This window comes from Echiichthys vipera (genome assembly GCF_963691815.1).
Source record: "Echiichthys vipera genome assembly, chromosome: 9".
Lineage (NCBI taxonomy): Eukaryota > Metazoa > Chordata > Actinopteri > Perciformes > Trachinidae > Echiichthys > Echiichthys vipera.
In genome coordinates this window covers 28,957,310-28,985,293 of record NC_139834.1, presented here as the reverse complement: position 1 = coordinate 28,985,293, position 27,984 = coordinate 28,957,310, and the positions used below count along the sequence as shown (strand labels likewise).

At 45.6% G+C, this 27,984-nt stretch overlaps 1 protein-coding gene across 5 annotated transcripts; it reads left to right on the top strand.

The window, feature by feature from the left end:
* The first annotated feature begins 83 nt into the window (after nucleotides 1-83).
* usp19 (ubiquitin specific peptidase 19) lies at nucleotides 84-26,086 on the top strand. 5 transcript variants are annotated; one of them, XM_083920313.1, is made up of 26 exons: nucleotides 84-371; nucleotides 2,553-2,943; nucleotides 7,545-7,673; nucleotides 7,954-8,090; nucleotides 8,328-8,924; nucleotides 10,764-11,109; nucleotides 11,383-11,539; nucleotides 11,647-11,718; nucleotides 12,306-12,421; nucleotides 13,452-13,684; nucleotides 13,929-14,121; nucleotides 15,427-15,560; nucleotides 15,756-15,914; nucleotides 16,170-16,280; nucleotides 16,400-16,510; nucleotides 16,669-16,770; nucleotides 16,884-17,024; nucleotides 17,123-17,241; nucleotides 17,329-17,472; nucleotides 17,751-18,139; nucleotides 18,236-18,346; nucleotides 19,257-19,473; nucleotides 19,720-19,872; nucleotides 20,051-20,217; nucleotides 20,358-20,533; nucleotides 22,078-24,753. In XM_083920313.1, the coding sequence occupies exons 2-26, from the start codon at nucleotides 2,718-2,720 to the stop codon at nucleotides 22,360-22,362; spliced, it is 4,725 nt and encodes a 1,574-aa protein (XP_083776439.1). In that variant the 5' UTR covers nucleotides 84-371; nucleotides 2,553-2,717; the 3' UTR covers nucleotides 22,363-24,753. The 5 variants fall into 5 exon arrangements, with proteins under 5 accessions (XP_083776439.1, XP_083776437.1, XP_083776440.1 ...); XM_083920311.1 differs by having other exon boundaries at nucleotides 13,446-13,684; XM_083920314.1 differs by lacking the exon at nucleotides 22,078-24,753 and adding an exon at nucleotides 24,862-26,086 and having other exon boundaries at nucleotides 85-371; nucleotides 13,446-13,684.
* The last annotated feature ends 1,898 nt before the right edge of the window (nucleotides 26,087-27,984 follow it).

Sequence of the window (27,984 nt, the reverse complement as noted above, 5' to 3'; positions counted from 1 at the left end):
AGAGCTACAGATCACGTGAACGCGCCAGCCAGGAAGTGGCCTGTGCGCGCACTCACAACACCGGGCGGCAGTGAATTTGTCCCAAACAAAGTACCGTAGGACTTAACGTCTCCCCGCAGACACCGGATGATACTAACGGACTGAGCCGTTTGCAGTTGCTCTCTTTCGTTTGAATCTCTTAATAAAACAAACAGTTTAAAGTTCCAGAAATGGGTCCGGGATAAAGGAAGGAATATTCCAGAAACACCGTGGACTGCGGGGCATCGAGTGCGGGCGGCCCGCGGCCGTGAAGGAGCTCAGCAGCCGGGGAGAAGCAGCGGGAGCCATTGTGTGCCGGGAACGGAATTCAAGTCTCGCCAGTTTGAAGCCCCGTAAGTGTCCCGTTTTAATGTCAGTGTTAAACATGGCGTTTAACCCCGTGAGAGCTTCGGGTGCGGCGGGATGTCACGGTGTGTCGGGTTGTGTAGACATGTCAACCGTTTGATGTCAGCGAGCGTTAGCTTGATGTGGCTAATGACATTAGCTTCCCGAAGACCGTAGGAGCGCTTAATAGTGTGGCCTGTCCTGCGCTCTGGTGGGAGATTGGAGCTCAAGTGTAGTGAAGAACGAGCTTTAAAGTCCCTTCTGTGTTATGTAATACTAATTATTCTAGTAATTAAATCCAACACGGCTATTTCAGAGGCTATTTATACCCCAGTAGTACTCCTTAGCGTGGCTGTGTGTGTACGGTGTGGCTAGGTACAACACAAACATTAGCATCTTGCTCACTAAAGACAATTAGCTTAAGCCATTAAATGGGGTTGACAATACGTAAAAAAAATAACGTTAGCTTAACGCTACAGGGGAATGTAACTTATGTCTCATACCGACATGCACATGATAGTCCACAACACGTGTGCCTTAAAATAAACGAACCCCTGCGTTGGGCTGGATAACTTACCAGTTAAGGTTACCATGCTAACCGCCCCGGAGCCGGGGAAGCCTGCAATGTTAAACGGGCTTTCTAGCTTATTAAACGTCACTTATGTTTGAGTAAATACGCTTTAATGAACGGACGGATAAGATGGCTGGTGTAGCTGCTGTCTTTTGTTTGTCATTTGACTGTCCAAGCTGTTGCTATGCTAAGGAAATGAGGCAAGGCTCAACGTCCGTTTAGGTTCCGTTAATGTCCTGTTCTTCTGTTATGCATCCTTTTGTAAGCCATAATGTCCCTTAAGCATTGTTGTAGTTATTCAATTCAATTTTCAATTCAATTTTATTTATAGTGTCAAATCATAACCAAAGTTATCTCAGGACACTTTACAGAGTAGGTAAAGACCCAACAATTCCCCCATAGAGTACGGTGGCAACGTAAACCTTCCCTATAACAGGCAGGAACGTCAGACAGACCCAGCTCTGTGGAGGACGGCCATCTGTCTTGACCGGTTGGGGAGGAAGAAAAGGAGAGAGAAAGAGAGAAACACAAAGATAGACTAAAGACAGAGAGACTGACACACTTCCAGAGATGCAAGCAGCCAGCGAGTAACAGTAACTATAACAATATCTATAGTAATGTGAACATGACCCACATGTTATGGCAGTCTGCATAGCAGAACAGCAGGAACACGCACATCCAAGGTGACAGAACATGAAAATGAAAATAATTATGACAAAATGATGAGTAGGGGCAATAGCAGCTACGATACAGCAAGACATACCACTGATGGTGTTTTTATGGCTACAGATTTTATAATTTATAAAAGTAGTGACAGAATAAATGACTAATAGTTATTGAAGTAGCAGGAAGCGTCAGTAGGCACCACCACGATCAGCAGAGACCTGCACACAGGACCAGGGCAGCAGGCATCACCACCATCAGCAGGGACCAGCACACAGGACCACGGCAGCAAGCACCACCACGATCAGCAGAGACCAACAATCAGGTCCACAGTTATGTGAAATATCACAATTAGCTTTAAACAGTGAACAACCTTCTTCCATCCCTCCATCTGTGTGCAAACATAATATAGGCATCTTGTCCTCAGTTAAGTCTTGGTGTCACACAGACACGCATACAGACAGGCATACACACAGACAGGCATACACACAGTCACACAGTCACACAGTCACGCATACACACATACACACACTCACACGCATACACCCACACCTACACACACTGGTGTCAGATTGTTGTTGTCATGAATCAGAACAGAATCAGAATCAGAATCAGGTTTATTGCTAAGTATGTTGGACATACAGAGAATTTGACTCCGGCTTATGCTTTGCTCACAGTTTCCAAACATTTAACAGGACAAACCTAAACATAACAATAACAATAACATTTACATAACAATAACAGAACAATAACAGAACAACACAGAACAATAATTTAAGATAAAAAAATAGAGGTAATATTAAAAATAGGTTAACAAGTAAATATGAGAAATTTGAAATAGAAAGATAAAATAAGTGTGTAAATGTGTAAATGACCAGGCTGTTATAATACTTATACAATACAATACTTATTCTCCCCACCTGACTGTTGAATGTCTCTCTGCCCTTTGCCTCAGGTCCCCCTCCCTACGTAGCCTTCCTGATTCTGTTCTGGGAGAGTTCAGACCAGTATCATCGCCAAGATAGCCGGGCCGGGCAAGAAGAGGCACACCTCAGATCCAGACCCCAGCAGCGGTAGTGATTCCGGCGACGGGCGGCCTGTCAGTGCCAAGTGCCTGAAGATGGCCAGCAGCGGTGGCAGCGGTGCGGCTGGTAACGAGACAGTGGGTCGTCGCGGCGGGGCTCAGCAGAGAGGAGGCGGCGGCAGGGAGAACAGCTCAGACGTGTCCTCCAGTACCAGTAAGAAGAAGCAAAAGGACAGGGCCAACCAGGAGAGCAGAGAGGCCAAAAGGGCGACGGCGGCAGCTGCTGCAGCGGTAGAAGGAGTTATTGCAGAGGTCAAGAAAGGTAAGCGTGGCTAAGTGTGTGCAGCTTATACATTTGCGATTGTTTAATATGCTGATATTTATTGGGTTTGATTGTTATTCAAAAAATTCAAGTGAAATAACACATTATAGCTACACTGCAGTGTAGGATTTAGTATTTAGAAGAAAGAAGAAGAATTCCTTTATTCATCCCGCAATGGGGAAATTCAATTTTCACTCTATTTTTTCATTTTACACACACACAGGCCCGAAATACACACACATGCACAGACAGGACCTATATACATGCAACTAATGGAGAGATGTTAGAGCGAGGGGGCTGCCAGTGACCGGCGCCCCGAGCAGTTGGGGGCTCGGTGCTTTGCTCAACAGCACCTCAGCAGTGCCCAGGAGATGAACTGGCACCTCTCCAGCCACCAGTCCACCCTCCATTCATGGTCCACACAGGGACTCGAATCAGCGACCCTCCAGTTCCCAGCCAAGTCACCTATGGACTGAGCTGCTGCCGCCCTATTTAGCTGATGCAGAACATCATCTCTGGTGTCCGCACAAAACATAAAACAAGACAATTAATAAGAAGCAGAATAATCTTTCAATTAGAAAAACTTAACTGCCTATTTTCTCTTGCAAACATATTATTCATTTCCACTTATACATATTAATATGACTAAATTAACTAGCATTAAATATACCAGGAACTGAAACTTACAACATACACGATAAATAAAAATATAAAAGAAAAGAAAATGTACCAAATGTTTTTACAGGCACATTTTACAGGTTTTTTCACTGTTCTTCAAAGTTAGCTTGTTAGGGCGCACTCACACTGTCCTTCCGCACCGCGCCCCGGGCTTTAGGTACACACCAACGTGAACCTTTCACCGCCATTGTTGTTGTTGTCAAATGTCCGCGCATGGTCCGTCCTTCTAACTTCTATGTCCAAACAGGCGCACATAAATGAAGTCAGAACCGCCGCAGGCATCATGCTCGTACACGTGCGCACGCTTGTGCTCGTACATGTGCAAACGGTCTCTACAAAAGCCCACCTCTCTCAGGCGGGCCGTGGACGGCCCGCTGTGTGCAGTTATGCGCGGAGCGGGTGCACTCACACTGCTCAAACGCAGCTGAAAAAACGGTACGGAAGGACAGTGTGAGTGCGCCCTTAGTGTACTTGAATGTGAATCCCAAGCTACCATAGCTTGATACAGTACCATACCTTGTTTTGATAATGTCCTTGATTTAAGAACTGTGTAGTGACACCTGGTGGCATGTCTGGTGGGGTAGGATGTTAGAGCCGGGTCGCAGTGGCTATACAAACAGGTCAGAAATGTTCACTATCGCATTAACATCCCTGACAAAAACAAGGACGGATGCAGTCAGCCTGTCCATTTACAGCCAGGAGAGATTGACACGCATTGATTGGACCGGAGTGTACATTGAAGTGCAATATGAGCCGCTTTGCTCTGAGTCACCTGACGTTTTCTTAGACCTTTCTGTTTCCTTATTGAGCAACAGTCACGCTGCGATAAGATTAAAGTCTGCGAGACTTGTTTGGGTTACAAAAGCAGAGCACCTCTTCATAACAGATTTATCCCCCCACATCTATCGATAAAGGTGAATTGCTAAATCAATTTGCCAGTACACTCTTGTACTATTTATTAATTTTATTATCACTATTAAGTTGTGGGAATAATAAACCCTGTCCTTCTGGGTGGCAAGCGCCTGACACAGGACAGCGGCGGGTGCATGTGAGTGCAGCGCTGCCCGCAGCCACACAGCAGATAACTGAGTGATGGGATTTATGATCACTGATACGGGCCTCTTATTAAATGTTTTGTTGTTATATCATAAATGGGTTTGTAAGTATCTTTCTTTGACTATAGCTGACGGTATATTTAGAACTGTAGTTTCACTTTCACTTCACGGCACAGTGTCAGACTGTCGGATTGAGTCTCTATAATGAGCATGTATAATAGGTAGGTGTAATTCATCCATGATAAGACAAAAAGTGGTCATAGCAATGTTAAATGATGCTGGTGATTTACAGCGTATGCAGCTTATGCTCTCTGTATTGCTCACAGGTGTAACCATCGGTACCCTTGTGTCTGTCCATTACCAGCTATTTCTATTTGCACGAATGCGGCCACCTCTTCCAATTTTGTGTGGTTTCTCCTTCCGAACAGACGCAATTCTCTTTAAAGTCCTAATACCTATTATCACACTGTGTTTAGATGCTAAAAGAGAAACCCTTTCTTTGTTATTAAACCGATTTTGAAGAACAATTTCACCAATTCATCTATACTGGGCATTTTTTGTAGACGTGTAAAAGCCAGTAGTAAGATTTTTTTTCCTTAACAATAACAGTGCATGTAGAGCAGGGCTGGGCCTGTGTAGTTAATTCAAGCACTGAGGGATTGCATAAATTCCTCGAGGACCAATGAGTACACATTTTTTAAAATCTATTTTAAGAACGCAACTCCTCTTCCTGCAGGAGCAATGATGCACAGTTATACAGCCTACCCAACACCTAATGCTTATTCTCAATCAAAACAGTCACAGTTAACACTTTAAGGATATTTTTTCCACAACTTCAAAACATTGTTTACTTACAAAAATGTAATTACATCCACATTCTGTTAATGATCAGCCCCTCTGTGGAGGACAGGCGCTCTGCTGGCACAGAGGTGGCAGGTACCAGCAGGTGCTGCTTTGACACAATGCTCAGTTTTTTGTACGGTGCCCGTTGGACTTCCACCACTCCAGTGGGTTTTTCTGAGGACGAACGCACGGCTCACTGAAACAAGCTTCTAGCTCGTTGACATCCATATTTTCAAACTACTCCTCCCTGAAGAGGGTGTCCCGTGCCTCTGTGCTTGCAATGTTGAGGCACCGAGCGTCACTGCTTTCCCCCTCCATGTCGACACGCAGCGAAGGGCCACAGGTCATATTTGAATCTGGGCCGCTGCCAAGGAGTGAGACTATATGGGGCGCATACTCCCGCGGTGAGCTAGAGGCAGCCCCATATTATCAGATTAGTAGAAGCACATTTTTCAGTATCATTTTCAAATAGAAGTGGGCAATGGCAGGTATTTTGTTGTGATTACCATCACTTTTTATACTTGAAATTTTAACTTATAAACAATATGTGGAGTGGTGCACCTAACAGGTCTTGATACATTTTGAATAAAATGTAATTGATGAATAAAGACTCAAGCTAATATGATAGTTTCAAGGCTTTATAAAGCACTGGATTTTTTAATTAAAAAGTAGATGCAGTTTATTTATCCTCCCATGATTAATTTACTCTCTGGCATAAACTATGTGAATCTCTATTGGACCATTTAACTTGCGCTGATACTGTGTCCGTATCCTGAATGTCAGTGTGATGTGTTACCCGGTCATGGGAGTGCACTTTTGTAAGGCTCCTCTGGAAAGGCGGCTGTCACCAGCTGGAGGGGATTGGGTGTTACTTGTGACCTTTCTAGAGCGTTTAAGTTTGAGGGAGGGGGGTGAGGGGGTGAAGAAGTGACGGTGGGGAAGTCGAGGCTCTTGGGTCCTTATTGAAGACCTAATCCATACACGACTGTTTCTGCTGGAAGAAAAATCTAGCGCTCACTGTGCTTATGGGATGATACTTTGTTTTCGATCACTGCCATGTCTTTGAGGTCACTATGGAAAACGGTATGTGTTTTGCTTTTCCTGTTGGGATATTTTTGACTTGAGTTTCAACTTTTGATTCTACCGTGAGAAGCGGGTGTCTCACTGCGTAGCATGTTTTCTAATATAAGTGGATCATTTCCCCTTATGCTATTGTTTACTTGATGTACAGTTTGTGTGGTGTGGACAATTTTAGATGTCCCTTTTGTGATTGCTGAGATCACTGAACTGTCTGCTTCAGTCTGCGTCAGAGTGCCCTAGACTGACCCACTTGAGCCTAAAGCCCCTTTCCCACTGGACACAAAACCCCACTAACATCTGGTATTTATCTTTAGGTCGACAGGTTAAAGCGAAATTATAATTCCTGCGTCCACGTGTCTGGCGTAAAATTCGTCATCCTCCCTGCGGGAGTCCGAGTGGATCATCTGCATGCAGTCCCAAAAAAGTGAACCCTCTGACTTGTACGAGTGTGTGAAGCATGTCCCCCAAGCTGATCGTATAAACAGAACTACTACGTCTGTGGTGTCCGCAGCTGTCTGTCCGATCCGGGAGTATAATCCAAGCTTTATAACAAGCATTCAGTCCTGGAACAAATGTCTCTGCATTCTTGCTTTTTAATTGTGAAGCACATTTAGTCCACGTCTGTCTTATGAAATGTTTTATATAAATAAACTGGACTCGCAGCAGTCACAGGTATTTATCGGCTCCGATCAGCAGTGGTGTAAAATTGGCACCCAGGTGGAAATGCAAATGTTCACCCCTTTTCTGCCGCGATGCAATGAGGCATGCCCATAACTTCTGCGACTCTTTGGGCGCACTCACACTGTCCTTCCGCACCACGCCCCGGGCTTTAGGGTACTTGTCCCCTCCTCCCTCTCCCCCAGGTTGCCAGCCCGTTTGTACTCACACTACCTGGGCCTCGGCGAATGCTTCTTGCTAGACGGTTCATTCCTCTGTGTTTTTCAGATGTGTTCGTGGACTGGAAGCAGAATGTCAACGAAGTAACTGTCAGACTCCGCTGCGGGGAGGGGGTGCAGAGGATAGAGGATATCAACACAACCTTCACTGATACACACTGCCATGTGTGCTTCCCGGGTAAGTCCAAGTAAAGCATGTAACATAGCCAGAAACTACAGTGGCACATGACTGAAAAGAATAGAAGTTGAATCATTTTAAAATGCAGTCACAAAAGAAGAACAGGCACAGTCACATTTGGGGTTAGGTCTTATTGAACTTTGAACCCGTCTCAAGAGTTTGCATGGTACCCCATGTTTAAACTCCCTCCACATTGACTCATATATCTGGTCCTTGCTGTAATTGTAGTATTTGTGTTGTTTCCAGTCCACATGTCTGTATGCATGTTTTCATTTTTCAGATGGACGGCAGTGGAGCTGCCAGTTGCAGGAGGAAATTGAGGCCTCGTGTAGCAGAGTCCAGTACAAAGAGAAGGGCGGTTTCCTGCATGTCATCATGCACAAGAAAATCCCCTTTCACATATGGCCTTCGCTTAAGGTGAGTCACGTAAGATAAGATGATTTAGTTTCATTTTTGTTTTGTTTTTATCTGCACTAAAACATGTCTTATTTTTGCACAATATTTTATTATTTCATTTCGTCACTCGTAACCAAAGTGTCACTTTGGTTACGAGTGACACCTAAGGTGGCGTTCACACTGTCAAAGGGCTCTTCAGCTCAGTCTGTGTCTGGTTAAATGATCAAATGTGTTTGCCTCTGTATTCTACTGCTTCAGTCAAACAAGAAGGAGAAGGAGGCAGTACCTACCGAGACCAAAAAGGACAAGGAGCTGGAGATGAAGCCTGTTGCCTTGGAATCATTAGAGAAGCCCAAACTGTCCTCCCCGCAGCCAAAAGTCCAGCCCCAGCCTCCCTCCTCACCTGCCAACAGCGAGTCAAGACGCACCGGTGGCAAAACCGAGCGGGGCGGAAAGGTTGAGCGGGGTGTCAAGCGTGGCCTGAAAAACAAACCAGCGTGTGACAAGGCCACTACGGACTCTGTAGGGGCGAAAGGTGGAGCTGCGGATGGCTCAACCACTACCAGCAAGCCTGTTGCAGTCATGCAAGGCGAGCCTCAGGAACCCAGCGCCAAGCGCACCATTGTACATCTGCCCACGACCACCAAGGAAGCTACTTTACTGGCAGACAGGGAAAAACACTCTGTCGAATCCACGGTATCCAGTGGTAAAGCATCACACACACACCTGCCCGCTGGTCGGAGCCCACAGACGCAACGCAGAGAGAAAGACAACAGAGCGGAGAGGCTAGGCAGTGACCTGGAACAAAAACCAGGAGTTGCTGTTGCTGCCGGCAGCCATACCAACAAAACTCAGGTGAGAAAAGTCGAAGTGGGTTGATGTCAAAAAGTACTTCTTTTATTAATAGTTGGCATTTGTTGTTTCAGTTATGTATATGAACATTGAATATAAGGGCGCACTCACACTGTCCTTCCGTACCGCGCCAAAACCAATTTTTCGGGTCAAGCCTAGTGCGTTTGACCAGTGTGAGTGCACCCGCTCGCGCATAACTGCGGCCAGCCGACCGTCCACGGCCCGTCTGAGAGAGGTGGGCTTTTGTAGAGCGCGTTTGCACATGTTCGAGCACGAGAGTGTGCACGTGTACGAGCACGAGCACGACGCCTACGGCGGTTCTGACATCATTTATGTGCGCCTGTTCGGACATAGAAAATATGAGGATGTACCATGCGCGGACATTTAACAACAACAACAACAACAACGGCGGCGAAAGGTTCACGTTGGTGTGATGCGGAGAGGGAGTGTTAACTGCAGATTTGGTCGATGAAAAGATTCAAAAACAGTCGACAAGATGCACAAAAACTCCGAGGTCTACGGAAAGATTTGTAAACAAAGCGACGCATCGCAATGACGTCATCAATGCGTGTGACGTGTTGTGGCGTGATGACGTATAGGCAGCAAGAAGCATTCACCGAGGCCCAGGTAGTGTGAGTACAAACGGGCCTGGAGGGGGGGACAAGTAACCTAAAGCCCGGGCGGAAGGAGTGTGAGTGCGCCCTTAGTTCCTGAATATCAGCCACTCGCGTGAGCAGCCGTGCAGCACAGCATATGGTTCTCTAGAACAAAACAAAAAATTGAACTACCATTACACCACAGTGTGTGAGGCTAAGCTTAAGCATCTGTAGTGCAGAGCTGTCAAATGTAGCGATGGGAATCAAAAAAACATTAGTATGCCTCCGAGCAATCTGCTGAAATCCCAACAGCTTGCTGGATGAAGAGGAGCGTACCAAAAAAGAGATGAAGAGATTTTCTGTTCTCATCTTGTTTAAAAAAAGTAAACTTTGCAGATGCTTCAGCTCTCACAGAAGATTGTGATATTTTAATAGGGCCCTGGCCTTAACTTGAATCAAGTTGTCAGCTTTATGTTTGATGACTGCAGTGATGAGAGGGAGAACAGGAGTGGTGGATACTCTGCCAAAGATGAAGGATTCCTTGCTCCTAGATAATCACTTAGGGCGTGATCACACTGTCCTTTTGGCCGCGGCCAAAACCGTTTTTTCAGCTAAAGCCTAGTACCTTTAAGCCATGTGAGTGCACCCGCTCCGCGCTCAACTGCGGCCAGCGGACCGTCCACGGCCCGCTTGAAAGAGGTGGGCTTTAGCGGAGCCGTTTGCACATGTACGAGCACGAGCGTGCGCACGTGTACGAGCACGAGCCCTGCGGCAGTAGCGTTATATCCGCCTGTTCGGACATGTAAATAGAAGGAGGGACCATGCGCGGATATTTAACAACAACGGCGGTGAAAGGTTCACGTTGGTGTGATGCGGAGGTGGAGTGTTTACTGCAGATTTGGTCGGATGAAAATATTCAAAAACAGTCGACAAGACGCACAAAAACTCCGAGGTCTGTGGAAAGATTTGTAAACAAAGCCACACACGCGATCAATGCGTGTGACGTGTTACGGCGTGATGGCGTATGGACAGCAAGAAGCATTGGCCGAGGTCCAGGTAGTGTGAGTACAAACGGGGCTGGGGCGCGGGGGGGAAAGGGAGGGGGGACAAGTACCATAAAGTCCGGGTCTCGGTCCGGGAGGACAGTGTGAGCAGGCCCTTAGTCCCCAGTGTCTCCAACGCCCTAGAGTGAAAATTGTTCTCGGGTGGATTTGGGGTATGATTTCTGATGTCATGTCTGATTCAGGTGGCAGAGAAGCATAACCAGTCTTCAGACAGGTCTGGAGCAACAGCACATGGCAATGATAGCCAACCAGCAGCTCCCATCAGCACTAGTGACTCTGCTTCCCCAGAAACGCTGGGAGATAGAACTGACTCTAAGCCAGAGAAGCCTGTTGAGCAGGAATCCGAGCAGGATACTCTGATCCACCAGCAGCTCGAATCAAGACAGGACGGCCCAATACCAGCTGTTGGCGTGACCGACAAACAAGGCCAGTCATCCGGTCAAGCCCAGGGGCAGGGTGGCTGTGACGGAGAGGAGAAGCGGGACCAGTCGAAGGAGGAACCTCCGCTGGAAGTGAAACAACAGGAAGGTTAGTTGAGACGGTTTGGGGAATGCTGAGGGCCCTGGGGCTGGCTTTTCATACACGAGTTGTCAATTGTCATGGTTCAAGTGTAACTGTACATACATAGACTTTGTGGCAATGTTGGGGTACAAAGATACTATGTACAGTGTATGTAGATGGAGGCCGCAGAAACAAAGTAATGTATGTACACAGTCTGGTTAGTTGCTCTTCATTTGGTCAACACTGAATTTTATGTAGCAGTTAAATTTGTTTGTTGATACCTGTAATAACTTCCCGCAGCCCCAGAGCCGATGGTTAACCTGCAGTTTGTGAAGAACGATTCGTACGAGAAGGGCACGGACCTGATGGTAGTCAATGTTTACATGAAGGGGATCTGCAGGGACACGGCGAGGGTCATCTTCAGGGAACAGGACTTCACCCTCATCTTCCAGACAAGGTAGTGATTGTGAATAAGCCACGAAGGCTCGTTATGCCATTTTGACACGCTTTAATGTCTTTACAACAACAAGCAGTGAACCATCTTTCTCTCTCATCCTTTCACAGTGATACTAACTTTCTGCGGCTGCATTCAGACTGTGGACCGAACACAGTCTTCAAGTGGCAAGTCAAACTCAGGTAAGTGATCATCACAGTCATGAGTTTGTCAAAATGTTTTCTCCAAATTTAAAAACAGAATCCTTAAACGGGCAGTAGGAGAGAGCAGAGATTGCATGTTCCTGGGCAATTTTGTGAACCAGCTGATGTATTCCAGGAAACGCAGCCGTATCAGTATCACCAATGAATTGTAGAGCACATATTTGGGCCTAATGAGCCACGAGTAAACATAATGATGCCAAACACGTGTCACAGATAAGGTTGTTACCTTAAACTGGGATCACGGTTCAGTATGTCCCAGGGTTTTCCATTTGTTGCCCTAGATACTCTACAAATGTACCTCGTGTAGAAGGCATAAAAGACATATGTCCTGTGTTTTATTACTGAAGTATTCCTTTGGTTGCTTTTGAAAGTCATATCACACCAGAGTAGATGAAAAGTTCCTCTAAAGGAGCAGCTTTAATGACTGATCACGTCCACTCATATGAGATAGCCGACATGCGTTGTGCTGTGACACTGATGCTACAGGTTGGTAACGAGCTGTAGCCCCATGCATCTCCTTTGTCTTTTAATCTGACCCGTCTACATTTCTCTCTCCCGGGCCTTAGGAACCTGATCCAGCCTGAGCAGTGCAGCTACTCCTTCACTCCGTCCAGGCTGGACATCACCCTGAAGAAGAGGCACAGCCAGCGCTGGGGGGGTCTGGAGGCCCCCACCACACAAGGTGTGCTGCCAGGCTTCTACTCGTTAACACTTTGCAGTTATAGATATTTGATGTTGCACGTGTGGTGAAATGATATACTTGTTACTTTCTCGATGAATGAATGAAACATGAATTTGGAAATGTGATCACCGTGCATTATATACACTTCAAGGCACCTTTTTAAAGCTATGTCTTTAAACAATATACGTTTTTTCACCGCATGGTACTATTTCGACTCTATAAGGCCGTAACCAACATTGAATGTCTCTGACCTGAAATTTCCAAATCATTGTATTCTGTTTTTTATTTACGTTTTACACAACGTCTGGACTTCATTGGATTGAGGTTGTACAATAAGTGTACCCTATGATTCGAAGCACACGTCTGATATCAGTGTGGACTTGTTGATCAGTGTGATCTCACACAGACAGGTGGCCTGTGTCTGTGTTAGTGTGAGAAGTCATATTCCTGGCGTGCGTGTGTGTCTGACCTAAATGCATGTGTCCTTTAGGGTAGCTCTCTACAATTTGAACTCTGTAACTTAGCTAGTAAGTAGATATAGGTGCCAGTCTATACTGTCTATGCAGCCTTATGCAGCCTGCACACTGTCTGACAGAGCTGAAGAATTGCTTCCAAATAGGGATAAAGACACATTTTGGTTATTTCAATTTTGGTATTTAACAATTTCTAAATGCCAATGCCAATAAGTTCATAGACGTTTTCCAGTAGGAAATAATGTTATTTATATGAATAATAATAAGGTTAAAACAGTTAAGTTTCCAATAACACATTCATACTGTTGATTGTTTAAATTGCAGGAATGATATGATTTGTCAGCACTCGTATACTAAATAAAGAACGAGTGTAAATCACTCTAATTTATATGATTTCAAATGATGGGAAAGACGTTTTTTTGCCCGTATGAAAGACTTTCAGTGCCATATTTTACACACCACAGGTTAGAACTCTTCATGTCCAGGACCGGCAGGTCTCTTGTTGAAGACCTTTATCTTCTAACCACAAGCTCTATTCTCCTCTGTTTAAGGTGCAGTGGGTGGCGCAAAGGTGGCTGTGCCTTCCAGCCCTTCCTGTATTGAGAAGAGCCAGCCAGGCAGCAGCCAGCACAGCCTCCCAGCCAAGGAGGAGCCCCCAAGGGTCGGGGAGGAGAAACCCAAGCCCCCCAAGGCCTCATCCCGAGTGGAGGATGGCGGTCTGGATACTGTGGCGTCTCGCACCGTCTCTGAGCATGTTGCCATCACCAAGCCTGAGTCCACTGTTACCATGGTGAGCAGAAAGATATTTAACCGTATAAACTGAAGCGATGAGGCCAAGGAAAGTACTGTTTGTACACCGGTGAGTTTGGTTTTATTAGTCTGGCAACATATTGTCAGTCTAATAATAGAAAGGTGATAACTGAAGAGATATTGACATTATAAACTTGGTGTTTGGATAGTTGCAGTCCAGAAGTGAAGATGGAAATTGAATTGTTCTAATTTGCAGAATTGTGTGTAAATCTTTCCTGTCTCAGCCTAAACCTACCTGCATGGTGCAGCCAATGACCCATGCACCTCCCGCCGGCAATGAGCGCCATGAAGAAGAGGAGGAGAAGAAGGTGTGCCTGCCTGGTTTTACAGGCCTGGTCAACCTTGGCAACACCTGCTTCATGAACAGTGTCATCCAATCCCTGTCCAACACCCGAGAACTCAGGGATTACTTCCATGGTAAAAGAAAGAAGAGAAAGAAAAAGTGTTGTGTTGATTTCAGCCTGACCCATGTTAAAAATCAATTCAAATGAGTTCATGTTTCATAGTTCATTATACAGGGTGTTTTGTTAGTGCTTGGGTACAAAAGATAATGCTATTATAATTATTGTCTCATTAATTTTGGTTATATTGGCTGCCTCCGCTTGCAGATAGTCCTTACAACTGCTAACATGGACACAAAAGTGGCGCCAAGTGGCCCACAGGTAAATAAAGGGCGGGCTCACACTGTCCATCCGTACCGGGCACAAGCACGTGTCACAGGTAAAGTCTAATTCGTTTGACCAGTGTGAGTGCAACCGTACCGCGCCTAGGTGCGGTAAGTTTGCCGGCCATGGACCGTTTGGGAGCAGTGGGCTTTTGTAAAGCACGTGTGCACGTGTACGAGCACGAGCGTGCGCAAGTGTACGAGCACGAGGCCTACAGCGGTTCTGAGGTCATTTCCTGTGCGCCTGTTGGGACATAGAAAAAAGAAGGAGGGACCATGCGCGGACATTTAAAACGATGGCGACGAAAGGTTCACGTTGGTGTGATGCTGAGGTGTTTACTTCAGATTTGGTCGATGAAAAGATTCAAAAACAGTCGATAAGACGCACAAAAACTCTGAGGTCTATGGAAAGATTTGGAAACAAAGCGATGCATCATGATGCCGTCATCAATGCGTGTGCGGCGAATGCTTCTTGCTGCCTAAACGTCATCACGCCGTAACACGTCACACGCATTGATGACGTTTAGGCAGCAAGAAGCATTCGCCGAGGCCCAGGTAGTGTGAGTACAAACGGGCCTGGGCCACGAGGGGAGAGGGAGGGGGGGACAAGTACCCTAAAGCACAGGGCAAAGTACGTGCGGACAGTGTGAGTGCGCCCTTAATGAGGACTCAGGAACTTCCTCAAGTCGCATCTGAACATACCAGAAAGACTATAGTTCAAGCAGTTACAACACTGGAATAATCTCTGCAAAATCTGGGTCACTATGAACATGATATATGTAACCAATGGTTGAATGACAGTGAAGTGTTAGGGGCTGGGGTAGATAGATTAGATGATTAAACTATATATCACATATACAAACACACTGTAGTGTTTATATTTTTTTCACCTCCGTTATAACAATGACCAGCAGTAAACACAAGTGGGAACCATTCATATAGCATGTACAGAGGCATCTAGATTTAAACAAATGAAAGGTTTACCTCAAGTATTTTTACTCACTGTGAGTGATGTCTGGTTCCATTATCTCATCGCTGTGTTCTCTATGCCGTTGCAGATCGAGCGTTTGAGGCAGAAATCAACTGCAATAACCCGCTGGGAACAGGGGGCAGGCTGGCCATCGGCTTCGCTGTGCTGCTCAGGGCCCTTTGGAAAGGAACACATCATGCCTTCCAACCGTCAAAGCTCAAGGTACACAAGCAGCACCCAGAGGTTCACTCTGTGAAATATACACGCTTTACTTTGGAATCGTATTCGGTCGGTCTGCATGGATCACATTTGGAAAATTCACTCAGCCCTCATTTCATACTCAGTCCTCAGTTCATACTGAGCATGTTCTAATTTCCCCTCTCCTCTCTCTTTGTCTTTTTGTTTGTCACCGCTCAGGCAATCGTGGCCAGTAAAGCCAGTCAGTTTACAGGTTACGCCCAACACGATGCCCAGGAGTTCATGGCTTTCCTGCTGGACGGGCTCCACGAGGACCTGAACCGCATCCAGAACAAACCGTACACAGAGACGGTCGACTCCGACGGGCGGCTGGACGAGGTGGCTGTTTTTCTCACCTACGAGTTATCTAGAGGTGGTGCGGGTGTGATTGTGGCAGGAAATGCAGTGCAGTTGCTTTTGTGATAAGTGACTAAATCCCTAGTTTACACAGCACACAAAAAAACAAAGTGAAATACAGGTCATGGTTATCTTACTTTACTTATATAACTTGTATAATTTTTATGTAAATAACTACCGTTCCTCCCACAGTGTAGTGGCGCCTTGGCCTGATGGTCTGTTTGTCTCTTGGTGCAGGTGGTGGCTGAGGAGGCATGGCAGAGGCACAAAATGAGGAACGATTCATTTATCGTGGACCTCTTCCAAGGCCAGTTCAAATCCAAGCTCGTCTGCCCCACATGTTCCAAGGTGACGCACGATAACTCTCTATAAAAAGTCTTTGTTTTTCAAAGTCTGACCTGTTTCCGTAAATGACTAACCTACTTCCTTTCCCCTTCTCCTTTTGTCTCTTTCTTCTTCTTCTTCAGGTGTCCATCACCTTTGACCCGTTCCTCTACCTGCCTGTGCCCTTGCCCCAGAAACAAAAGGTGCTCTCCGTTTTCTACTTCGCAAAGGAACCCCATAAAAAGCCCATCAAGGTAAGATCAAATACGTGGAGTTTCAGTTTTAAGTTTCCACTTCAACAGTCCTCCTAATACTTTTCAGAAATGTGGCTCTGCTGCGTTTTAAGGAAATGTAACGATATCTGGTTTTTGGAGCTGTTCTCTAATCTACTTTTCCGTATATGTGTCTCAAGTTTTTGGTGAGTGTGAGCAAGGAGAACTCCAGTACAGCTGAAGTCCTCGAGTCCATCTCCAGGAGTGTCAGGGTCAAGCCAGAGAACCTCAGACTGGCGGAGGTTTGATATTGCAAATATTCCGGATTTTATACAGACGGACGTTCATTAAAGGTTTTCTGTACTCTTGAATTGACACTTGATTAAAACACCGGACTTGTTTTTTTCCATCTCAGGTGGGGAAGAACCGTTTCCAGCGCATGTTCTTGCCATCTCATTCCCTGGACATGGTGTCCTCCTCTGACATGCTGTTCTGCTTCGAGGTGCTTTCCAAAGACATGGCCAAAGAGAGAGTGGTGTTGCTCCGAGTGCAGCAGGTAATTCGCATCAAGCCTTGATTTAAAACTTTTTCAACGTATTAAACATGTCCGTGTTTACTGAGAGAGCTTTCTTTGCCCTCTGTTTGCCCTTACAGAGACTCCAGGTGCCGAACATCTCCATCTCAAAATGTGCCGCCTGCCTGAAGCCTCCTGTGTCGGAGGAGGACAAGCTGAAGCGGTGCACTCGCTGCTATCGCGTGGGCTACTGCAATCAGTGAGTTCCAGTAGAAAATGTTGTCTCAAAATAATTAAATTCATTAACTTTTCTATGTTAACATGTTACTCACTACTTACTTCCCAGAGTGTGTCAGAGGACCCACTGGCCCAGTCACAAGGGTCTGTGTCGACCCAACACGGAGTATGTGGGCCTGCCCTTCCTGGTCAGCGTGCCGGAATCACGGCTCTCCTATGCCCGTCTCACCCAGCTGCTAGAGGGTTACTCCAGGTACACGGTCTTAACTTACAGTCCTTAGTGCTCATCCCCATTTTGAATATAATGTGACCGCAGCTTAGCTTATTAAACAGACTTTCATCCAGCCAAACACTTTACATACATAATGTGTGAGTCACAGCTTAATGTCCTCTTATTTTATGTTGGGACACTGTCTGACATTATAGCATAGGCAACTTTTATGATTTGTCAGTTCAAGATCACTGAAAGGAATCTCTCACTTATAAAATTTAGCGATGTCTGAATGATCTCTCCAATGTCTTTCTCTGCAGATTTTCCGTCAACGTGTTCCAGCCTCCTTTCCAATCGGGCAGGACATCCCCCGAAACATCCCAGTGCCGGGGTGACCTCCCCTCAATGCCGGCAGGCCCTCCCGAGGGTCTGGGGCCAGGGGACGAGGCCATTGTTGGCAACAGTACTGTCGGAGCAGGTGATTCGGAGCCGGAGAGTCACTCTCTGCTGCCTGCATCCCAAGCTGAGCATGCTCAGGCCTCAGGCCTCCACTCCGGGGAGTCCGATTCCCTCTCCTCCTCCCAGACCTCACTCCCCTCCACGCGGACTACAGATTCAGGGTTTTCGGAGATCTCCTCCCCTTCCTGTTGCTCTTTGGACCTTCACGCTGAAAAAGAGACGTCCTGTGAGAAGGCAGTGCGGCCAGAAGGTAGTAAGATAATAAGCAATCAACAGACAAATGCTTTCTGTGATTACTTTCTTTCTCAACATCCCTTTATTCCTCATTCTCGCTGATTGTTTGCAGCTGCAGTAACGGGGTATCAGCATCCAAGTGAGTCAGCATCAGGTCATGCCAGTCAGTTCTACATAGCTCTGCTGGACTCCAACAACAAGGAACAGAGGCTGGACGAGAAAGGTTGGATTACTATTCATCCTGTTTACATGATCGGTGGATTTTGCAAATTGCATGTCACAGCTGAATAGGGTTGTGACGAGACTCTCGGCTCACTAGACGATACACAGTATTGAGGTCAGGGGGCGAGATGTCCTCCACTCGCTCGCCTCACAGGACCGATATATATTTGCATTTTATCGAATTTATTAACACAAACCTGCATTTCCTCCTGCTGTCACTCGGTTTGCTGTTTCCATCTACAAATTGATTTTGCGAGAGAACTTTTCACCTCAACAAGAAATATTGTCACCTTTTAATATCGTATGATCTCGTGGGACAATGTCTCGTCACACTCCTACAGCTGAAGGTTGATGGGAAATACATGCAGCAAAGGGCTGCAGGTCAGGGCTGCAGGTCAGAGGTCAGAGTCGGTGCTGTGTCAGACTGCGTCAGATTGAACATCTATAATGAGCATTGCGTTGGATACAATTTTTCAGCAGGATGGGCGTTAGTCGTTCTGTTGATTACATCAAATTATGAGATGATATTCGCTGTTGGTTAGTATTGAATATCCAAAGCTAATTGATTAATTTCACTGACACACTGCAGCCTGTGCATGTCAGAGACACGGAGTCATGTTACAAGCGTGTGTCCTGCGTCTGGTGTGTTACAGTTGTTTTCTGGCGATGTAATGACGAGAGAAACACGGTCTACGGCCGTGATAATAACGCACAGAGCGACTCCTTTCAGATTCACACACCCCTGAGCCTGTAAAGTGCATGATTCATAACACAGAGATAAGTGATAGAGCAAAATATGAAGATGTTTTTCTATCGTCATACGATCCATATCCTCACATCGCACAGCCCTAGCCTAGCCAGAGCACTAACACGACACGGTTTTTCTCCTTCCCCCTCAAACCCCTCTGCAGACGACCTTCTGGCTGACCTCCCTGAAGACGAGACGCTGGAGCTGGTGTGGAAAAACAACGAGCGTCTGAAGGAGTATGTCCTGGTGAGCTCCAAGGAGCTGGAGTACGAGGAGGACCCCGGCTCTCTGAGTGAGACCGCCAGAGCTGGACACTTCACCCTGGAGCAGTGCCTCAACCTCTTCACAAAGCCAGAGGTGCTGGCCCCAGAGGAGGCATGGTAGGGCTCATTTAACATGGTCCCAATCCTGTCTCTGTCGTTGTTTTCCTGTCCAATGTTGCCTTCACCCCACATGGAGCATTTCCTCTTTTCTTTGTGACATTAGTGCAGTCCTGTGAGATAATGAAATGAGCCCAAAATAGAGACTGGGTCCATGTCTGATAGTAGAATTACTCTCCCAATTATTTTCCTGGTTAGTCTAAAACGAAGACTATTTTTCACTCCACGCTCTTGTCTGTTTTTAAGGTACTGTCCAAAGTGCCAGCAGCACCGAGAGGCCTCCAAGCAACTGCTGCTGTGGCGTCTGCCCAACGTCTTGATCATCCAACTCAAGCGCTTCTCCTTCAGGAGCTTCATCTGGAGAGATAAGATCAATGACATGGTTGACTTCCCTGTCAGGTAAATGGCACAGGAAAAAAAGTACAATTTCCACCACATACCAATCTGCAGCACTTGTTTATTTTGATTTATAAAGATGTGCTATTTTTTTTTAACATAAAAAACCCTCATGCAGTACTTGGAACACCGTGTTCATCCATTTCCTTAACAAAGCCTCAAATCTAATCCTGTCTTCTAGGAATCTGGATCTTAGTAAGTTCTGTATTGGCCAGAAGGATGAGATGCAACAGCCCCCTATCTATGACTTGTATGCAGTCATCAACCACTATGGAGGAATGATAGGAGGCCACTACACGGCCTACGCGCGCCTGCCTAGTGACAAAAACAGCCAGCGCAGTGACGTTGGTGAGTATGCATCAACAAGGTTTTTCCCCGTCTTTATGTTACTGTGGGTAGCTCTGACGAGTGTTCCTGTCCTTACATCCCACTCTGTTGCCAACATCTCTTCCCTTCCTCCTCCTCTACCCAACCGTCCTGTCCCACAGGCTGGCGTCTGTTTGATGACAGTACCGTGACAATGGTGGAGGAGTGTCAGGTGGTGACGCGCTACGCCTACGTCCTGTTCTACCGACGACGGAACTCCCCCGTCGAGAGGCCACCGCGCTTCCTCAGGCCGATGGGAGCCGAGTCATCCGCTGCTGCAGGAGCTACTGCCAGCCAGGTGAGGGCGACGCAACAATAAGACAGAGGATCGATCTTGTAGAAGGGCGTTTCACATTCACTACTTTTACGTGCAGAAAACATTCAGTTTTTAGCTCTTATTTCCAAAAAGACAATATAGGCAACCACCTTCTTTAAATATCAGCGTATCCAAAAAACAAGTATAAGATATCCAAGTCTGTCATATTATTTGAGAGAAAGTGTGTTTCTCTTTTCCACCAGAATTGGGGACTTTTTAATCGGGCAGCCATCTCCGCCCCAGCCTTGCGAACTGTTGGTGTATGTGTGTGTACAACGCACCGAGCTGGTGCTAATATCAGCATATCCCATATCGTAAAATGCTGCATTCCACATAAGGCATGATTTGGAGTATCCACACTGAACATGCGGTTTACATGAGCCATGTCAAATTTGGAATATAGTCATATTTGGAATAATAGTGAAATATAAGTGTGCATGTAAACGTAGTCATTAGAAATGGGGCAGCCAAAGTTAAGCTTTTGTTCAAGGTTCTAAAATCCATTAGCTAAACCCATTTTATGGCATCTGTTTTTAACCTTTGAGTGAAAAGTTGACTCCTGATACTCAGTTTAATATTCACCCAGTACATTCATATCGTTCTGCAGGCAGCATTTCTACTGATGTGAATCTGTTTTGTCATTCCCTTTAGCGCAGCTCCATCTAATGGATGTATAACGTAACCCCAGCCTGGACTGTAGCGTCTGTTGTATGCACCTTATAATGTGGTGCGCCTTATAGTGCGGAAAATACGGTAACTAAATGGCAGGATTTGTGTGGAGTTAATGGGGCTGATAAGGAGAGCCGGGAACATTTGCACGTCCTTCATGGGTTCAGTGGGGGAGAATCGCAGAGCGTGATTTCCTTCACTCTTTATGTCTCCACTTTCTGATGTCTGCCTCTCGGAAGATGCACTTTAATTTCCTGTATCCAAACAAAATATTCCTCTATGCAGACATGAAACAAACGCTGTGGTTTCATGCAGTTTCTATCACATGGGTGGTCCGGTGTGACCTTGTGATGCTGATAATGACATGAGACTGTATGTGATCTTGTGGGTCAAAGGGATCAATGGTTCTCCTGTCAAACCGTACATTCACAAAGACCACACCTTTTCTGTTCTGTTCCATTATTCTATAAGCATATTGACATTAGTAGTGGATTTATTTATGAATCAAATGAAACAATAGGCCTTTAATGTTTTTGTGTTGTAGCGAGCGTGTGTAAAACATACTTTACTCACCCTGGGATTTGGCATTAAGGGCTTCAGAAGAACAGTAAAGATGTCCTTGTGCCTTTGCTTTACCTAATTGTTTACTTTTAAATCATGCCAATATCCTCAATACCTCTGCTTTAGAAACAAGCCTCTCCACCTGTTCCACTCTGTCCCTAAGCTATCAACAGAAAAGACTTGTCCTTAGCATCTCAACCTGTTCGGTAGACCAGCTAAATGTTTCTAAATGTAATCACAGTACTTGTTAGAACGCCTTTTCCCAGAAGCTGACACCGGTTTCCCGCCAATCGCAGGCCTCCCTTATATGGCGGGAACTTGAGGAAGAAGAGGAGGGGCTCGACGAAGCCCCCCGCCGGCTGTTCCGCTCCGCGCCGCGGAGGCGACAAACCTCGAGGAACCGGGACGAGGAAGACGAAGACGCAGCCGAGGGGTCGGTGCGACTTCACCGCAGGCAGAGGATGTCTGACTCTCCCGACGACGACTGTGTGCGCTATTTCGTCCTGGGCACCCTGGCAGCCGTGTTTGCCCTGTTCGTTAATTTGGTCTACCCTCTCCTTTACAAAGCCAGCTGGACTTGAGCAGCGGCGAGTCGATGACTTGCTTTGGCCAGAGCATTCAGCAGTATGAACGTGAGGTTGGGCAGACAAACAGAGGGTAGACGGACACTTTGTAAGAGGCACTTTAAGTTTTAATACTTGATTAAGTCATCCACTGGTTTTCAGCTGGTTAGTAGAATGGGCACCCGACACTACAACACCCGAAGTGCATGTGTTACATTACATGGCTCAACCCTTTAACACACTTTAGACACTGAGTCACATTTAAAGACACTGAGGTGACAGAGGACCCCGATCATCGTTAGAAAAACTCATGGTTAAAGCTGCAAAAAAATCTTACTGACTACACTGTTTTGGTACATTGGGTGTAAACTATTTACTTCGTTGCCTCTGTGCTAATTAATGACTCTTGCTTCCAGTGTGTGTAAAATAAGTCAATTCACACAAGGCAGTTAAAGTGCATTTCTTCATGTATCCCTCCACTAAAGTCCTTGGTCCAGACGAGGACGTTAGTGTCACATTTTTTAAAAATGGTTCTCAGAAGAGAAGCTCTGACACCCTTAATCACAAACACTAATATTTAATCACGAAGCTATGTTCACTCTTCACTAGGGATCGACCAATATGGATTTTTTTAGGGCTGATGCCGATACTGATTTATTTATTTTTTATCAGTCTTAGCTGATGACCGATACTACTTTTGCTCCCTCAATTTACATCATAAAAATGACACAATGATGATAACACGTGTTACGAGTCTCAATTTAAAAAATAGGGACATTTATTGAACTTAAAAAAGACGTCTCCAGCAACACGGAGCTGCCTGTGGACGCCTGTCTGTAAATAATGCCAGGAAAACAGGAAAACACTATGTGCGAACGCAGCAGCCCGCAGCGGATGTATCGGCCTATCTCTATTCTTCACCCTTCTTAACTTAAGGATCGGTAAGGCCCCGGGGTGTGGTTTAAAACTCTGGAAAAAGCTACTAAGTGGACCTCTTGTTGAGTACAGTATTGTATTAAGTGCTTATTATGTAACAAAATTCTAGTACGAACAGAAACTCACTCTAGAGCTACTGTTCCACCTCCTTTTTGTTCTTCTTCTACGACACAATTAAGAGAATGAGACGGCAAATTCCTGCAGTTTGAATACACAACAGATGGATTGAGGGGAGATGTGAGAAGAGGCACTTAAACAGCGACTCATTACAAAAGTTAACATAGTCTGAAGCAAAGCGAGCCCTCTGTTCTGTGTGACCGACGGCTGTTCTCTTTTTTCGGTCCTTAAATCGAACACAAATTGATTTACGGGCTTTAAAACTGCTGTTTGCCTCCAGCCACTATTGTTTTTTTTTTGTTTTTTACATGACCTCTTTTAGCAGAAAGCACCGCATTTGACTGTATTTTTTCCCCATGTTTGTTTTTGATTGAAATGCCTGTGAAAAGTGTGTTTTAGTTGCTTTTAATGTAACGTTTTGAAGCCATTTTAAACTCTCAGGATGAAATGGAGTAAACGTGTCCCATAAAATACGATGGGAACGTTTCCTGACAGTTAAACCAGGAGTAGTGCAATTACTGATTAAGGAATCACCGTCCACCTCTGAATGTCATGTTTTTCAGCGTGTTACTCTGTTTTCAATGGAAAGCTATGGATTACGGGATCGTTTTGGCATTTTTATAATACTCAATTACTTCCCAAGTGTTTTTTATGCGACACAATTTTATTATATCATAATCAGCAGTTTAAAACAAGTTCAAACCCTTTCGATTTCAAGTCTTAAACACTGTGTGAGACGAAACGGTCCATAGGTAATGTCTTTACTCTGCTGCTACAGTGATTGTGAGTGTGTGTGAGTGTGTGTGTGGGTCTCAGGGAAATCCTTCTGGTATGGAGGCGGTGTAGAGTGACCGATGTTTGCCTTAAAATGCTCTGCAGAGCTCAGAGTACCGCCAGACTCAGATATCGGGGGGGGGGGGCTGATGTCTGTCTACTTCTTAATTCTTTATATGTTAAAGCTTGTGCTCAGCGTACACTACGATGTGAACAGTGTGAAATATCCCGGTCAACAGATGTTTGACTCTCATCTCAAAAGTCTAAGTACACGCACAAGCTGCATAGTTTTAAATGATTGAAATCCTGTTGTGTTTTTGTGTAAACGGACAGGAGTTATGGGTGTAACTGTGTCGTCTGCTCTGTAAGCTTAACTGGAAAGAATAATCCTAAATTGTATTTTGTCTAGACATGATTGAAAGCCTCTGTGTGTCATATACTTGAGTTGCTGCTCACATAAATACTCTATTTTAAAGAAAATCACAACCTATTTTTAATTCCCTGCAATAATGAATCCAGATACCTCCACTTGAATGCTGCTTTCTAATACTCAAAGCACTGTACTCCATTTGGAAATAAAATCTCCATCTGTTTATAGTCTGTTCTTTATATCCTCATTTCCTCCAAACAGAAGCTCTCCCTCATGACTGAACCAGCGACATTTATCGTTAACACTGGTTTATTTTACAGGCCTCTAGCCAGTCACTATTTGGGACAGACCTGGACCCCGAAGGACCACCCACGTTGACCCCGGAGGTTCCCTCTGACCTCTTCGCCCACTCGGGAGAGTGCGCGGCACCGTCCTACAGCAACATGGAGGAGGTGGACTAGTCACGGAGAGGACCGGGGGAAATCCAGATCAGAGCCTGTTGAAGCAGGGGAAGTGGAAGCCGGCCCGCAGCTGAAGCCACCACCACCGAGGCTCATTAACAACACAGGCATGCGAATCTGGGTCAAACACAACGGTGCAGCGCTGGAGGATCTGGAGGTGGTCTTTGAGGATCGGACCGCACTCACTTGTGACCTTCGGATGCACACATGGATGCGAACTAACCAGACACGCATCATTGATATACTCACATTAACATACTTACCCATTGATAAACACCTAACAAGCTGTATATGTAGTACATAGTCCATTTGGTGTGTATATATATATAGTGACACAGCTCTGAGCTCCTGTTAGTGACTCCTAATAAACTGCGGCTACAGGAATTCATCCTCGACCACCCCCAAAAGCTCAGTGGAGTGAGTGCCTGCCAGGCTCGCACACTCACACACACACCAACGCACCTTCTTGTGGTCTGGCTTCAAACTACAGACTTCACTGCTAACCTTGACTGTACCGCGGCCAAAGCTGTGGTCCATTATTAGGGTACATCTGGGGAGTTCGAGTAAAGATTGTTGTAATGCGTGTACATTTTTTTTATTGTTTTGTTTCGAGGTATCGCTTGGTTTGCGGCAGGGTATCGTGTAAGTTTAAATTGAATCGTAGGAAGTGATGTAAAGAAGAAAGAGTCGGGTGCTGACCTGCTACTGTTTTTGTTTAGTTTTTTTAAATATGAAGGGCACACGGTTTTGTCTTCTGTTGCGTTATGAACTTCATTGGGCTTCTGTCGCTTCGGTGTATTCTTTATTTCTGACTTGTTTAGATCTTCTATCCTGTGGACGCAATTGTCAAAGGCTTCGGTATAAACTGAAATGTGCATGACTGTGCATGTTCAGGCTGTAACCCCCGGCCCCCTGTTAAATACCCCGTTCCCTTAAAAAAACAACTTTTTTTATTTCATTATTTCAGTTTTACGTGAGTTGTCCGGTCTCGCCCCTCCTCTCCTCTGTAATCGGCTGCGTCTATAAAGCGGGGGTTGTTAAGAATGCTGCTGCTGTGGATACATATAAATGGTTAATATAAATAAAATCAATTTTGAGAACTGCTTAAATTAGTGGTTTTGTCTCAGTTTAAGTAGACGTGAAAGTTAGAATCTGTACATTTTTCATCTAGTTAACTGTTAAATTGCTGTATCAAAGCCAGTTGAGGTGGTTCAGGATCATCTGGTAAGGATGAACCCTGGGCTCCTCCCTAGGGAGGTGTTCCAGGCACGTCCAGCTGGGAGGAGGCCTCGGGGAAGACCCAGGACCAGGTGGAGAGATTAGATCTCCACACTGTCCTGGGAACGCCTCGGGATCCCCCAGTTAGAGCAGGTTAATGTGGCCCGGGAAAGGGAAGTTTGGGGTCCCCTGCTAAAGCTGCTGCCCCTGCGACCCGACCCCGGATAAGAGGTTGAAGATGAGATGAGAGAAAGCGTGACTTAAAGTCCTAATCCGTAAGAATTGAGATGTCTTGTTTGCAGCGCCCTCTTTGGCGGTAAGATGTAACTGTAGCTGAGCCTGTTCCTTCAGAGCCTCCATCTTGTCACATTCACAGTTGCCATGTGTTCATGTGTTTCTCTTTTGTAACCTTTGACACACATTCACATCTCTTTCATCACTTTCCGTCTGTCCCCTATATGTCACCCTCTTAAATCCACACACACACACACGTTCCTATTACTTCTTTTCTTACTACAAGCCTGACTCAGAAGTAGGAAGATCACGATTTCCGAACACAAGTAAACGCAGCGTAACCTGCAGTGAGGCGCTCCCTCGGCAGACCAACAGCTCTCAGCGGCGTCAATAACACGGCGGCACATTTTCATTATGGAGCGAGTGTCGCCACAGACACGCAGATGGGAATACTCAGGCAAGTAGAAGTGCTTTCATTAGTTGGTCATATGATCACTCACCATTGCTTTAACTCACTCTTTGATCGATAGGAGCTTAATAGACAATTAACTGGAGGAAAATCTTACGGATTATATCTTTGTCTGTTAAATCACTATCTATTAAAGAGTGAGTTAAAACAGTGGTGATTATTCACATGACCCACTAAGCACGCATTCCAATCTGTGTGTCTGTGGAGACATTCCCTCCATAATGAAAATGTGCCGCCATGTTAGTGAGTCTGCGGACAGCGGTTGGTCTGCCGATGGAGCTTGTCACTACCGGTTATGCTGCGTTCACTTGTAATCAGAAATCATGAACTTCCAACTTCTGATTCAGGCTTGTAGTAAGGGCAGAAGTGTAATAGGAACATGTGTGTGTGTGTGTGGATTTAAGAGGGAAACATATAGGGGACGAACCTGAAGTAGAGAGGTGAATGTTTACAAAATACAACACAAATAATGAAGCTTCCTCCCCTTGTGACAGCTACTGATTTCTTACATTTTATACACTAAACAATTCATTGAAAAAATAAGCAACATATTACACTAAACGAGAGGAATTGGGCCCAGAGCAGGACCTCCACACCAATTAGTTGGACCAGTCACAGCCCAGATAACGATGACCAGGACACATTCACAGGCTTATGTGTTCTGAGGTTTCTGTATCTGAGTTGCAGAAAGAGCATCCAATGCTTTCAAAGTTAAATCTTAATTTTTTCCTATTCTTCATACTCTAAGGTTTCCAAAACATATAGTTTTCATAACCCCCCCCCCCCCCCCCCCCCTAAAAAAAATTGAACGAAATGACACAAGTAAACCTGAAGGAAACTGACTGATCTAGAGTAAAGTCCCTCTGGTGACCGCACGGGTGGGTGGCGCTGTTTCCTCTGTGAGACAGTGAACAACACTCCAGCCGCCGAAGAAGAAGGAGGCGCATGACGTCACGTTCACCCAGGAAAAGTACCGGTAAATAACAATGAGTCAGTCCGACGGTTAAGCCGGTTTGCTCGCGAGTTCGAGTCGCTATACTTTTTTAAACCGACAACCGTTG

What these genes read in the sequence shown, in the direction of transcription:
- usp19 (XM_083920311.1), top strand. Translation starts at nt 2,718, where the DNA reads ATGGCCAGCAGCGGTGGCAGCGGTGCGGCTGGTAACGAGACAGTGGGT. An exon ending in GGAAGTGAAACAACAGGAAG is followed by an intron (nt 11,110 to 11,382) that starts GTTAGTTGAGAC and finishes AACTTCCCGCAG; the next exon opens with CCCCAGAGCCGATGGTTAAC. An exon ending in AAGTGGCAAGTCAAACTCAG is followed by an intron (nt 11,719 to 12,305) that starts GTAAGTGATCAT and finishes CCCGGGCCTTAG; the next exon opens with GAACCTGATCCAGCCTGAGC.